The following is a 13,685-nucleotide window of genomic DNA, read 5'->3' on the forward strand; positions in this document are numbered from 1 at the left end:
CCCCCCCTGCCATCCGCCTTGCTCCGCCCGCTGCCGGCCTGCCCCTCCCGGCGCGGGGCGGCCGTGCCCGGTGTCCCGGTGTCCCCGCCCCGCCCGGCCCCGCGGCCGCCGCCGCCATCGCCATGAAGTGCCACTACGAGGTGCTGGGCGTGCGGCGCGACGCGGCCGAGGAGGAGCTGAAGCGGGCGTACCGCCGGCTGGCGCTGCGCTGGCACCCGGGTACGGCCCGGCCTCGGCCCCGGCCCCGGCCTCGGCCCCGGCCCCGCGCGGCGCGGGGGCACCGCGCTGCCGCCTGGCTCGGTGCCGGCGGCGGCGGGGCGTCTGCTGCCGCCGAGGCTGACCGCCGCTGACACGGTTTCGTTAAATTGTCCTGCAGATAAAAACCTCGAGAACGCGGAGGAGGCAGCGGAGCAGTTCAAGTTGATCCAGGCGGCGTACGACGTGCTCAGCGACCCACAGGAACGGGCCTGGTGAGCGGCGCTTGGTCTGGCAGAGGCTTTATTAGCCCTGGCTGTGCCAGGGCTTGTCCTGTGCTGCTCCTGGGCCTCGATGCAAGTCAGCGCGGGCAGCCGTGGGAGGGCAGCCGGCTGGTTTTAGGCTTGGCAAGAGAGCCACGCAGCCCCATGGAGGGCACAGCTCCGTACTCTCACCTTCCTCGGGTGTGCCGGGAGCTGAGGGCCTGCTGGGCCCCGAGGAGCGCCCTGCCAGCAGCAGGCTTGGCCTGCTTCCTCCTCCCCGAGCTCGGGGCCGCTTTTCACAGCAGCTCTGGTCAGCTCTCAGACCTTGGGCACTGCGTACAGGTGTTCAGTTCTAATTTGAAATACACACATACACATCTCTAAGGGATCGCTATTCTGAATGTTCTCTGTAGAACACATAGGGTGAAGTACATACATTACATAGCCAAACCCACCTATCTGGAGTTTGTTCTCCTTGAAATACAGGGCTGTCTTTCAGTTTTTCAGTGCTTTTGTATGATTTGGCGGTTTTTTGAGTACATGCAAGTATTGGGTGATGTAAATAATACTGTAGCCCTTTCTGGAAGTTTGGTAAGGCATCTTTCTCAAATGTCATTGATTGGTAGCTGGCTGTTGAGGGATTACTGCTAAAGATACTGCAGATAAAGTAATAGTAAGTAAAGTAAAGGTCAAGAGGGAATATCTACTGGGTCTGTCCTGTTTTTTCTCTCTGAAGACTTTGGATGTGAGAGACAAATTACGGACAGTGGCTTAAGCTATACAGTGATGTGATAGGCGTACTGTGTTAGTTTATCAGCATGGAGGGGTGTTCTATGTAATCTTTGATGCTGTCAATTTTTTCTAGGTATGATAGTCACAGGGAGGCTCTGCTGAAAGGGGGAGTTGATGGAGACTATCAAGATGATAGCTTAGATCTGCTGCACTACTTCACTGTTAGCTGTTACTCTGGATATGGGGATGATGAAAAGGTAAGGCATCAATCTTTAATTAATCAGCTTAAAATTCATTATAAGTGTTAGCATTTGTTTTGTGTTAAAGTTATATGTAGAATTGTTAGCACAAGTTACACAAACCTAAGACAAAACTTAACGTGGATGTATAAGGAGGCTTTAATTCTTGTATATTGTCCAGCAGTTACTTAATCAAAATGTCCAGCTGTGCTGTACAAGTACAAATGTGTGCATATTGTTTATTTATCTTATATAGTGAAGCATTCCAGGGCTTTGCAATGCCATCTGTTTATTTAGAAATACCTTTATCAAGCTAGAATGCTGAAAATTACAGAAAAGCAATGTAACAGTTGCCTTTGGGGAAGGTGTGCTTGCTATAATTGAATTCCCTGTTGGATTTTTGAATTTCCCATTGGATTTTAGAATACTCACTATATTTAATATATTGAAAAGCTCCAGGTGATTAGAAAAACATCAACCAGAAGAAATACTTACCTGCCCTTTTGTTACTGTACTAGTAGTCAGTTAGTAACATATTAATCTAAAAAAATATAGGATATTTAATAGTGAATTTTATGTCTGGAGCTTCCACAGAACTTGATCCTGCGTAACTAGAAACTTATCTCCAGCATATGGAAACTTTCTTTCTTCTAAAGTTTGATTACACATGTAAGAGAGACAGAGTGTGAGGAAGGTGGAAATAAAAGCCTTGAGAGATAGTGGAACTTTATTAAGAAGGGTCTTGTACCTCAAGCAAGTGCTTACAAGGCCTTTATCCTGGTTTTGAGTTGCTCTTGCAGTGTAGCAACGTTTCTTTAAAATACACTGCACATGAGCATTTGTACATCTATTATTGTGCCATGCAAAGGGTTTGTTTATTATTTATTTATTGATTTATTTATTTAAGGGATTCTTTACAGTCTACCGACAAGTTTTTGAGATGATTGCAAAGGAAGAATTAGAATATATGACACAGGAAGATATTGAAGAATTCCCTATGTTTGGATATTCCCACAGTGACTATGATACGGTAAGGGCAAGTGTAAAACGGAGGTTCAGGTAACAGAGTTAAACCATTACTTTGTCCCAAAGGAAGGGTGCCTGCTGATCTCTGAGGTGAATATCATGCATCCGTGGTTATTTTCCACTGCTGTAGATCACTGCTGCAACAGAAGTGCTTGTGGTCTGATTCATATTTGTGTGAATTAAAATTTATATTTCGTGTTGGACTATGGCATTAGCCAGACCTGCAGGGTGAGTTGTCAGACAGATGCTTCACAGGGCCAACCATCAATTATGCCAATGGAACTTAAGTCTAGTGCAAGACCTATAAAGCTAAAGCAAAACAATGGACATTTTCTTTGCTTTCTGATGAGAGTAGTTTACCAATGTTTTACACAACATATGTTACTGAGTTAATTTTTTTTTTCCTGTAACATGTAGTATCTTGTAGTCTCATACAGGCAAACTGCATTTCACTTAGTATGTAGCAAAGCCTTTAGAAACTAGATGTGATGTTGACTGGCAGTGTGAGCTTCCATTATGATTACATTGTCATCTGCAATTAGTTTGTAGTCAGCTTTGATTCAGAAAAAATCGCATGCTTTCATTTGTGAAGAAAGAAAACAAAGTATATGGGTACTTGTATGACTTGAATTCTTGTCATCTGGTTTGCCAATTATTTGTTATAATCTATCAGACTATCAGATTTAGGATTTTTTTTAAGGTTACCAGTATTTTTTGTGTTGATATTAAATAATGAAGTGATAACACTTTTCCTAGGGAATAACTACATAGTATGAAGTGCACTCAAATGTTGCTTCTAGTGTGGTACTTCTCCCTGTCACTTTCTCAATATGGATAATTATTTATGAAATTTGAGTTGATTCATATGTTAAAAGTTGGTTGCTTCAGTGGTACAAAACTTGACTGGAGTTGGAAACAAAAGTTACAAATCAAACTTCTTAATAAGTGCCAGAAAGGGTGTTTGGATGTTGGGAGAAGTTACAGGATGGTTTAACAAACTGAAATCTTTCCCAGGAAAAATACACAGTATCTCTGAACCAGCTAAAATATGTCTTTCAATGTCGTTATCTTGAAACATCTTTTAAAAACTGCTTGTTTTAAGGCCATGGGACATTATAGACTCAAAACAGCTTTAATGCTTTTTAAAGATGTCAATTAATAACTGCGAAAAGGACTGGAATTCTAATTCAATATGCTTTGACATCTGTCTAGTTCATGCTGTTCTGGAAGCAGGGACAGTGGTTTTTTCCCCCTAGTGATTCATAGGGGTATTTTATAGGAAGTAGCTTCTGTTAAGTAGAAAGCTAATTTTGCCTGTTGTCTTATATTCAGACAAAGAGATTACTCTGTCAGAAGATTCCAGCATTGCAGTGCTCACTTCTCTACACAGTAGGAATATAACAGGAAAAGAGTTTTAGAAGGGAGCTACAAAACTGTACAAAGGCTTCAAAATCTGTGATATAAATGCCCTCTGGTTTGGTGTACTCTGTGAATGCACAACAAGCTTGAGAGGCAACTTTAATGAAGCCAGGCAGCCAGGAAAGGCCATGAGTTCGCAAGCATTCATGGGAAGAGAAGAATTTTTGTTGCAGGTCAACAAAAATTATCAACTTCAGGTTTGAGTAGCAGGCTGTCTTGGTTTGGAAAGACAGGTGTCTGCTAAGGAAGACAGGAGCCTCCCCTGAAATGGAAAAATGTAAACCCCTTCCCACCAAATTGTTATAAATTAAGGGAGCTCTCAAGCAAAATATGGGAGCAGGAATAACAGTTCTTTATTAGGGAAGAAAATAAAAAGATAAAATAAACAATGCAGTGACCCAAAACAACACTGACAGAATCAAAATACAACCTGACACCCTGTCAGTCAGGGTGTTGGCTGCAGTCCAATTGGGAATTACGGCTGCAGTCCTCCTGGAGCGGCAGGTGTGGTTCTGTTGGAGCAGTGATCCTGTAAAAAAGGGTTGTAGTCTTCCTGCAGTGGCAGAGACAGCTGTTCCCTGGGAAATCCAGTGCCAGGAAAACCCGTGCTGGTGTTCCAGAAACTCAAGACTATATATCCAGTTAGGAATGCTTGGCTCCTCCCTCTGGGCGCAGCATCTCACAATGGGATGTTACATCAGTTGATGGGTGTGCATCCTTTTGCACACCCATCAACTGAAGCAGAAATCTGAGGCAGGTAGTCTAATATTACTTAGGTTATTGGATGAAATATGAATATTTATTGGTTATCTTTTATGATAGCAGAAAAACTGTAGTGACTTACCTGCCAGAAGCCACAGCCATGAACTTCATATGTAGATAGGCTACTGGAAGTTATCGTTGAGTTGTCCGTGAATAACAATTGATGGTTGCAGCTCCTGTGAATAAAAATGGCAGAAGAGGACTCATTGAACCATGAGGTTAAATATTTTTACGATGTATCCCAGAATATGAGCAGTTGGGCATATAGAAGTAAGTAAAAAGGAAGATTGATGGGGCAAGTAGTGTAAGAAGGGAGTTTGGGCATATCTTGATTGCTGAATATACAAGATGCAGAAAGACAATAATTATTTGGAGAGAAATAAAGAACAAACACAAAGTTAATATGATGCCATGTTATTAGCCCAGCATTTACACATGAATAGTAAAAGGGAGGAGAATAAGTAACAATCATTTACTTTTTATTTTAACGTGAAAGCTACTGGACATAATTTTAGCCTACAGTTTGCTAACAAAATAGGAGTAAATGTTTCTTCACATAACCATTTGTTAAACTGTGCAAGTCATATCTCCTTGCTGTTGTATCATCAAGGGCTATTCATTTTTGTCTTGCTCAGGAAGCAGAGAGTTATTATGTATTTGTTTTGCTGCTTTTTTTATGCAGTGCAAATGTATGGCTGACCTCTGGTGGGGTTTAATGTGGAGGTTCATAGGAAAGTACCAGCTTGCAGGCAGCATGTGTGATTCTGATTGTGCTTTTCAGTTTGACAAGAGAAATACAGCACAGGTAAATAACTGGACACTAGTGTCAGCATGATCCAGTCCTGCAGGGGCACATTTTTAGAAGCTGCAGTTTGTAATAATTTTGACAAGATTGTTGAATTTATGTGCTTTCAAACTTCAAGGATGATGTTAGAAGTTTCTCTAAATCTTCAGTGCTCTGAGGCAAAATTGTGGCCTGTGTAGAAGTTCAGAAAAAAAAACTGTTACAAAAGCCCTGAATTATTTTCTCTGCTTTTTCTGTCCCTCCTCAGCAAGTGACTTAGTTTTGCTTTTTCTTATAGGTAGTCCACCCTTTCTATGCATATTGGCAGAGTTTCTGTACTCTGAAAAACTTTGCTTGGAAAGAGGAGTATGACACACGACAAGCCTCAAACCGCTGGGAGAAACGAGCTATGGAAAAAGAGAACAAGAAAACGAGAGAGAAAGCAAGGAAAGAGAGGAATGAACTGATCCGTCAGCTAGTAGCTTTTATTCGTAAAAGGGATAAAAGAGTACAGGCTCACAGAAAACTTGTAGAAGAACAAAATGCAGAAAAAACAAGGAAGGCAGAGGAATTTCGGAGGCAACAGAAGCTAAAACAAGCCAAGTATGTACATGTGGAACAAATTTTTTTAAAATAAAGAAACTATCTATGAGGATACCATATAGACATAGATGCTGATAGTAGCTCCACTTTTCATTTAAACATCCTTGAAAATTTTTGGTATTAATTTTGGTCTCAAGTGTGAGCTTTTTAAAACTCAAGTTTCTGCACTGTAAAGATCTAAGACAACTGGGGAATGGTTATCTGGGTGCAGTGGGTAACTGGCTGTAATAGCGCAGAATCCAGTGTGCTTTTATTTAGCTGGGGAAGTAAAACGTAATAGTTATCTTTTTATTTTAGAGAAAAAAAGAATGTAAATTGTAGAATAAGGGAGAACAGGACTATAGCAATCTGGACTTAGATCACCTTCATCACCTGCCTTGGAGCTGTACTTGCTAAAAAGAAAGAGGGGTCAATGAGCTTAGCTTTGTTTCACTTCTTACTCTTTGGAAAGGACTCTTTCCTTGGACTAAATGCAGTGTCAAAGTTTGGCTTTTTTGCCAAAATAGGAAGAGGTGGTCTCTCAACTAGAGCCACAATTTATTTTTTCAACTGGAAGAACTCTTTGCTTGTAGATATGAGGGAGGAGCTTGAATTCTTATTAAGACTGCACTTGTAAAATAACAGCATATAGATAAAAATTATGTAATATCATATATAGAGTATATTGTATACTATTTTTTATATATACATATGTACTTTCCCCCTTAGGGAAAATAAAGTAGCATTATGCATCTACTGACAAGTGGCTTGATAATTCTGAGGCCAGAAGCTAGCTGGAGTAAAATTCAGCTGTCCTGTGATGCTATATTTGATGACTTGGGGCACAGTTAAATTGGGAGAACTGAGCTGGTACATTCCCATTATGCACAGTCAAAGAGTAATGTGATTGTGGATTTTTTTGTCCTGTATTTTTTGTGAGTTTGGATCTTAGAGTAGGATTGAGCTGATTTCCTTGCTGTCAGTTTGATATTGACCATGCTGCCTGAAATTCAACCAGGACCCACCTATGTTAGTATCTTTGCTTGCAGTGTAGAGGTGCCCATTGACATCACAAATTAACTCAGGTTGCTCAGATTTCCAATTATTTGCTCTACCACTTTCCTCCTGAGATGCCCAAGAAGAATAGTTACCTTTAAGTAGAAGTTAGCTTTCAGTAACACTGTTCCTGTAGTTCCCATCTCAGGGACACTGTGTAGAAGTTACTATGTTCTGCTTGCAGGCTTGCTGAGCAGTACAAAGAGCAGAGCTGGATAACTATGTCAGATCTGGAGAAAGAGCTGCAAGAGATGGAAGCACAATATGAAAAGGAATTTGGAGATGGATCAGGTGGTGAAAATGAATTAGAAGAGCAGGAGACAAAAGGCATTGAAGGTATAGTGTGTAGGGAGGTGATATATACTGAGTCACTGCAGTATGAGTGTGGATTGCTTAGAGCCTCAGATTCACAGTTCTGGCTGTAATGCAACTCACTCCCTCCCTCTGAGAATGGTGGGCTAGAGTCTGTCCCTCTCTGGTGTTTTCCTTTGAACAACCTGCAGCTGTTAACTTACACCAGTGTCTGATTTGGTGAGGTTATATTGAGCTGTCTGTGTGTCAGTAGTACTGGAGAAATTGAATGTCAGCACTGTGACTATTTTCTGGGGCTTAAAGAGCATCTTGTTCAAAAATTGTTCATCTGACTTTGTCTCTCTGATCCCCACTGATCTCTTCAGACAAACTGAATGACGAAAATGAAGAAGCTGAACTTGTTGATGGTCTGTACTGCCCTGCTTGTGACAAATTGTTAAAAACTGAGAAAGCGTAAGTATTTGTGGTTGGGGATTTGGGGGTGGAGGTGTTGGGTTTTAAGTAATTTAAAACTGCATTCTAGAGAATTTTTAACTTCACATAATGATGAGTGTTGTCTTTCCAGTAAAGACATTGTCACTGCAGAAATTTCCATACTTGGTAGTACTGGATAATGGGCCTGTTGTTATTTTATATGTTAATATAACAATGTTTGCTCAGAGGAACCTGCAGTAACAATCTGGTCTTCACAGCATGAAGAATCATGAAAAATCAAAGAAGCATCGAGAGATGGTGTCACTGTTAAGACAGCAGTTGGAAGAGGAGGAAGGGAGATTTCCTGTGCCTTCGGATGATGCAGATGGAATACAGACCAAAGAGGAAGAAGAAACAGAAGGCATACCCAAACAGAAGTACTTCAAATTGTTTTTAATTTTATCATGACTCATGATTTACTAAGTCTCAGTGGCCTTCAGAGGGTGCTCCTGACAATTTGCTACTACATTGCTGTCATTATTGTGTAATTTGAAATACTTCTTAGCAGCAGAGTTCCAGTAAAACACATGCCTTTGCATGACTGCATTCAAGTGCCATAAAACAGACTTAGTTTTTCTCTGCTATGTTTCCTTAACATATGCCTAAAGTTATATGTTAAGGAAAAAAAGGGTTTGTTATTTTTCAAGCAGAGGGACTTCCACAGAGCTCGTGCTTATTGATTTGGTACTTACTGTCAGTTGATTGCTGGCATAAATAGAAAATGAATGTGCTCAAAATCAGAATTGTTACACAACTTAATTTTTGAAACAGAGCATAATCCCAACTATCTCACTGGTGTTTATCTTTGGATTCAGTCTGAGCAGAACAAATGTTTTACTAAATGCAATGAGTAGTTTGGGAGACCTATTGTTTTAATTCTGGCTTGAGTAACTTTCTTTTTGTGGCTACTTAATAGCATGTTGTGAGGATAAAGGAAAAGTATAGCTTGATGTCTTTTTAGAAACTGTACTAGGTTTTGAGGGTTTTCTGTAAAAAATGGTAATTTAAAAATTATCGTTACAGGCTCTCAAAGAAACAAAGGAAGAAGCAGAAAACAATGAAGGTATGTAGTCATAGTCATACTCTGGGACCTTTACAACCCAGATTGCTTAAGAAGCCAAAAACCAGCATTTAACTCCTGACAAATTATTTCTCTATCCTGCAAAACAGGAACTTGAAATTCCACAGAATTTGAAAACTATTTTAAAATATTTTAAATTATTTTTTGCCACCATAATAACTTCTATTAGAGTAATTATAATCATATTTCATCATAGTAATAGACCTCACTTTGTTCTGTTAGTGCAGATGTGGTGCTGACTCTAAAAAGGCTGTAGTCTGAAGTATTAAAGAAAAGCAGATGGAAACAGGCAGATAGGGAGAATGCAAGAAATTGATCAGTAAGACCAGTAGTGGCCTTGGTGCATAAAGAACTCAGCTTGGTGGTCACTTCTGGCTTTAGTTGTAGGACTTGGTATAATGCGTTGTTTTTTAATCTGTAATTTAGAGGGGGTTGAAAAGACTGCCACAGTATTGGTTTCCTGCTGGTACTGTAGCTGTTGTAATGGACACATCCATTCCATCTTTCTCTTGAACTGCAAACAAAAGTAGCTGTTATACTCCAGTAAAGTAATCTGTTGTACTCCAGGATCTGAGTCTGTGTGTGATATCACACATCTGTGCTGACAGCAGCAGGTGAAATTCACCAAGAACAAGCCGTTTTAGGCTTGAGTGACAGGGATGTCACAGTCAGCATGCTGCTCTGTCTGCTTTCCTCAAACTTTATCCTTTTCAAGTACTCACTCCTCAGTCCTAGCCTTGTTCCAGTGAGCTGTCTGTATCAGGTCCTGCCTCTTCCATGCTTTCTCCTGTAATTTCCTATTCTCTGTTCAGCTTTTCTGTCCTCTCCCACTCCATCATTATCTCTTGTTCTTAAGAAACTTTCCTGAGACTTTCAAGCAGCTGAAGCTTTCTGGCTTCACATTGGTCTAGTTGCATAGTCCGAGTATTGGCTGGATGTTCATGTTTCTATGCAGCCTCCTGTTTGAGACCAGAAGGTCTATTCTCACTGCAGGGGTGGCACACAGTCACCGTGGCTCTGTTCCAGCAGTTTGCTACAGCCTGAACAGTAGGTGCCACTCTTGCGTTGCCGAAACTGGAATCTTGTGCTGGGAAATCCTGACATCCATCCTTTGCCAAGCATTGTGGAGTATTGAGAATCCCTGTGGGTTTTATTTTCTTTTCTCGAAGTTAGGACTAGCCAAGGTTTTTTTTCAGGTAGCTGAAACTGTGCACTAGAGATGGTAAGACTTGCATTAACGTGGTGTTAAGTCAAGTTTGTTATTGTGCTTTTGGGAGCTTTGCCTTTCTGCTTCAGTCAGGGACTTGATATTTTGCCCAACTTCATGTATTAAGTCTAGTGTGGATGATGGGAAAAGGCTGCCACTATCTGCTAGGGAAGGAAAATACAGCGTGTCTGCCTAATTTCAATCAGCTCAGTTATTTTGGCTTGAGTGTCCTAATGCAGTTGTCTGGCACAGAAAACTTTAGTCTAAATAATTAACCCTTTGCAAAGTTATAGGCCAAGCCACTATCTGTGAAATAAGAAATGGTAGTCAGAACAGGATGAACCCTGTGTATAAGTTGAAAGCTACCTTCATCCTCCTCTTCTGCAGTTTCAGAGGCTGTTTTCTTGGTGTTTCTTCCCTTCACCACAGGTGGCCTCATCTTTCAAAACAGGAGAACTAAGGTGTTTTACATGTTACAGTCTCACTGAAAACACACAGTAAATTAAGAGGGTCCATGGCTTTCTCTCCTCCCAACCCACCCACATTTGAGGTAAATGAGTATAATACTATAAACATAGTCATTAACGAACTGAAAGTATTTAACTGGGATTTTTTATGTTTGGACAGAGTTATGAAGACTCTTTTGATCAAAGTGCTGATGAGGAAACAGTTGAGCAAAAGGAAGTGCCCTGCATGGAGAAGGACAGGGGCTCAGCAGAGGAGTTGGTAAATGATGGCCAAAGATGTGTTGTGTCAGAGGACGCAGGCATTACAGATGATGTCAGCCAAGAGAATGAAACAAAAAGTGAAGCAAAAAGGTGTGTTGGGTTGCAACATTGCAGTCACTGTGTCATTCCGTGTCATGTTTGATAATGTCAAACAAAGATAGATTTATTCTAAAATGTGGACTTTGGGGCTGCTCACCAAAACTGATTGCTGCCATATCACTTCCCAGAAGCTGATTCAACATTTTGAGATTAACAATTGACTGTATAAATCTTTTTTTCTGGATACACTTACATTTCATTAGTGAAGCAAGAACAATGGAAAGCAGCAGAGACATTGAAAACTGAAAAACATCAGAAGTTTGTAAATGCTGAATGTTCCTGTGTACTTATTTTGGTTCATCTTTGTCTGTTAGCAGCACTAAGCCTAAAGGGAAAAAAGCAAAGGAAGCAAAAAAGTCTTCAGAGAACTCAACAACGGTATGTCAAATTATTTATACTATTTAAAATAGAATCATAGATTGGAAGATGATCTAGTTCCAGTAGACCACATTTCTCAAAACCCTGTCCAGCCTGGCCTTGGATACTTCCCAGGGATGAAACAGCCACAACTTCTCTATGCTGATGCCTTATCACCCTTACAGTAAAGAATTTTTTCATAATGTGTAATCTAGACCTGCCCTCTGTCAGTTTAAGACCAATGCCCATTGTCCTGTCACTATGCCTGTATAAAAAGTCACTCTCCCTCTTTTATGTAAGCCCCGTTAAGGCACTGGAAGGCTGCAGTGAATTCTCCCTGGAGCCTTCTCTTCATCTTTCTCAGCTTGTCTTTTTAGGAGGGCTAAAAGTTGGGGAACATATAACTACACAGAAGGCTGTTTTTTTTGTCACCTACAAAAATTTTGATAGAGCTGAAACTTCAGCTCTTGTCCTCACAGAGAAATGCAGGACTCAGCTTCATTTCTAGGAGAGCTGGTGAAGTTCTGTGTACAAGACAGTTCAAATAAATTAAACAGCTGAGGACAGAGCTGTTCTCACCCAGCAGGTGACAGGCAGTACTGTTTGCATCTTTCTCAATATTGATGCTTGCTGGAGAGCAAAACTTTGTAGTAACTACAGCTAAGACAATACTAAATTTACTGCATCTCAAAGCCCAAAGCATTATCTGTATGGTCTGGTGAGATCAAAACTATTCTTTACTTTGAATTAGATTTGCAAGGCTTCCATTCTTGATTTTACTTAAAGCACTTTGAAAGTTATATTTATGTTTATTTTTTAAAAATATGTGTTTAATTGTTAATAAATAACAAAATTCTGATGACAAACAAACAGTTTATTCCTGCTTCATTGCCAAGGAGAAACTGTGTGCAAGAAATTGGTGTATTGCACTGGTGACATATTCAATACAAATGTGAAGCATTCTGGGTTTTTTTTCTCATTGTAGAATGAAGTTCCTATCCACTGTGTAACCTGCAACTGTGCATTTACATCCCGAAATAAATTGTTTGAACACCTGAAAGCCACAGGACATGCAAGAGCAACAACAACACCGACTGTAAATGGAGCTGTGAACGCCAAAAACAAAAAAGAGAAACGTAAAAACAGATAGAACTTTGCTATAGTGACAGTCTTCAGAATTGTACATTAACACTCTCGCAGAACTGAAACATGCACACTGCCTGTGACTGGAGTTAAACAAAGGCAAGTACCAACGTAGGAAAAAAATGAAGACGCACAAAAGGAATACTACCTTGTGGAAGACTCTGTGCTTTCTTCTGTTCTTAACAGCCTTCCTTTAATCATAGAATGGTTTGGTGTCATGGCAGAGATGGGTGTTCCTTCCACCAAGCCACATTGTCTAAAGCCCTGTACCCTGAGCAGCTTTTACACCATGGGTGGGGAAATAGTAACTCGGAGCTACTCATCCTGTGTTCCTCTAGAGCCTGCATGGATTATCTCAACACAGAGGAAATAATAAATTATTTTGACACGTTTGCTGTTGCTTTTCTTTTGAGAGGGCTCAGCTCAGGGTGAGTGTAGCCAGTTGCAGGGCCTGTGCTCTGTTGGTGCTAATAACACCCAAGTCATGGGTTTGATCCCTCTATGGGCTGTTCACTTAAGGGCTGGCTTGATGATCCTTGTGGATCCCTTCCAAGTCAGAATATTCTTTGATTCTTGATCCTCTATCAAATATGAAGCACCACCAAGATACGGGCTTTTTTTCTGCCATTCTCAAATTACTTAATTACATTAAGCAGCAGACAGAAGGGAAGGAGTTAGATGACAAAGCTGTTTAATCAGTTTTGACAATTCCTGTTTGTTCTGTACATCTATCTCCATGGCAGTTGTTGGGGAAAAAAAGTCTGGTGGAACAGCCTTGCTGGAATAAGTGAAGGAGAAATAAGTGAGTGACATGAATTAATTAATTTGTTCTGATTTCTAAGGAAAGACACCGTGATTCTGTTTAAAGGCATAATCTGCCTGATCTTCAGTAGAAAAAAAAGGTGGGATAGCAAACACCTGATTTTAGAGTGGAATTGGTTTGTATACAGGAGTTATCAATGGAGTTAGAGAAAGCAGTGCTCAGCAAAGGCAACAATATTGTTTAGGACCCATGGAGTAAGATTTGGAGAGGTACTGATGCTCTGTTACCAAAGTTCCTCTGAAGAATACTCTCCTCCCCCAAACCTGACACAGTACTTTATTGAGTCAATGAATTTTTCCAATATTAAAATTGGAATAAAAGTAAAATGATAAATGTACAGTTCTTGCTGACTATCCACAATATCTGTTTTTTTTTTTTATTGGAAGCCAAAGGAAGCAATGAC

At 40.5% G+C, this 13,685-nt stretch overlaps 2 protein-coding genes across 6 annotated transcripts in view; one reads left to right on the plus strand and one right to left on the minus strand.

The window, feature by feature from the left end:
- Positions 1-12,851, plus strand: DNAJC21 (DnaJ heat shock protein family (Hsp40) member C21). 2 transcript variants are annotated; one of them, XM_012577585.4, is made up of 12 exons: positions 1-219; positions 377-470; positions 1,324-1,447; positions 2,337-2,459; positions 5,719-6,023; positions 7,243-7,394; positions 7,736-7,823; positions 8,063-8,221; positions 8,868-8,907; positions 10,760-10,950; positions 11,277-11,337; positions 12,302-12,851. In XM_012577585.4, exons 1-12 carry the CDS (start codon positions 123-125, stop codon positions 12,464-12,466), a joined length of 1,599 nt encoding a protein of 532 aa, XP_012433039.1. In that variant the 5' UTR covers positions 1-122; the 3' UTR covers positions 12,467-12,851. The 2 variants fall into 2 exon arrangements, with proteins under 2 accessions (XP_012433039.1, XP_002191836.2); XM_002191800.6 differs by having other exon boundaries at positions 8-219; positions 11,274-11,337.
- AGXT2 (alanine--glyoxylate aminotransferase 2) overlaps positions 4,206-13,685 on the minus strand; it is a 24,475-nt gene continuing 14,995 nt past the window's right edge. The window contains exons 14-15 of one of the 4 annotated variants that reach the window (XM_072921768.1): positions 4,719-4,812; positions 4,206-4,403 (exon numbers count right to left, since the gene is read on the minus strand). In XM_072921768.1, coding sequence (XP_072777869.1) covers positions 4,759-4,812 — 54 coding nt within the window. In that variant the 3' untranslated portion in view covers positions 4,206-4,403; positions 4,719-4,758. Of the gene's footprint in view, positions 4,813-13,685 lie in introns of all 4 variants that reach the window. The other 3 variants (XM_072921767.1, XM_072921766.1, XM_072921765.1) reach the window with 3 other exon arrangements.

Source organism: Taeniopygia guttata, chromosome Z (genome assembly GCF_048771995.1).
Source record: "Taeniopygia guttata chromosome Z, bTaeGut7.mat, whole genome shotgun sequence".
Classification (NCBI taxonomy): Eukaryota; Metazoa; Chordata; class Aves; order Passeriformes; family Estrildidae; genus Taeniopygia; species Taeniopygia guttata.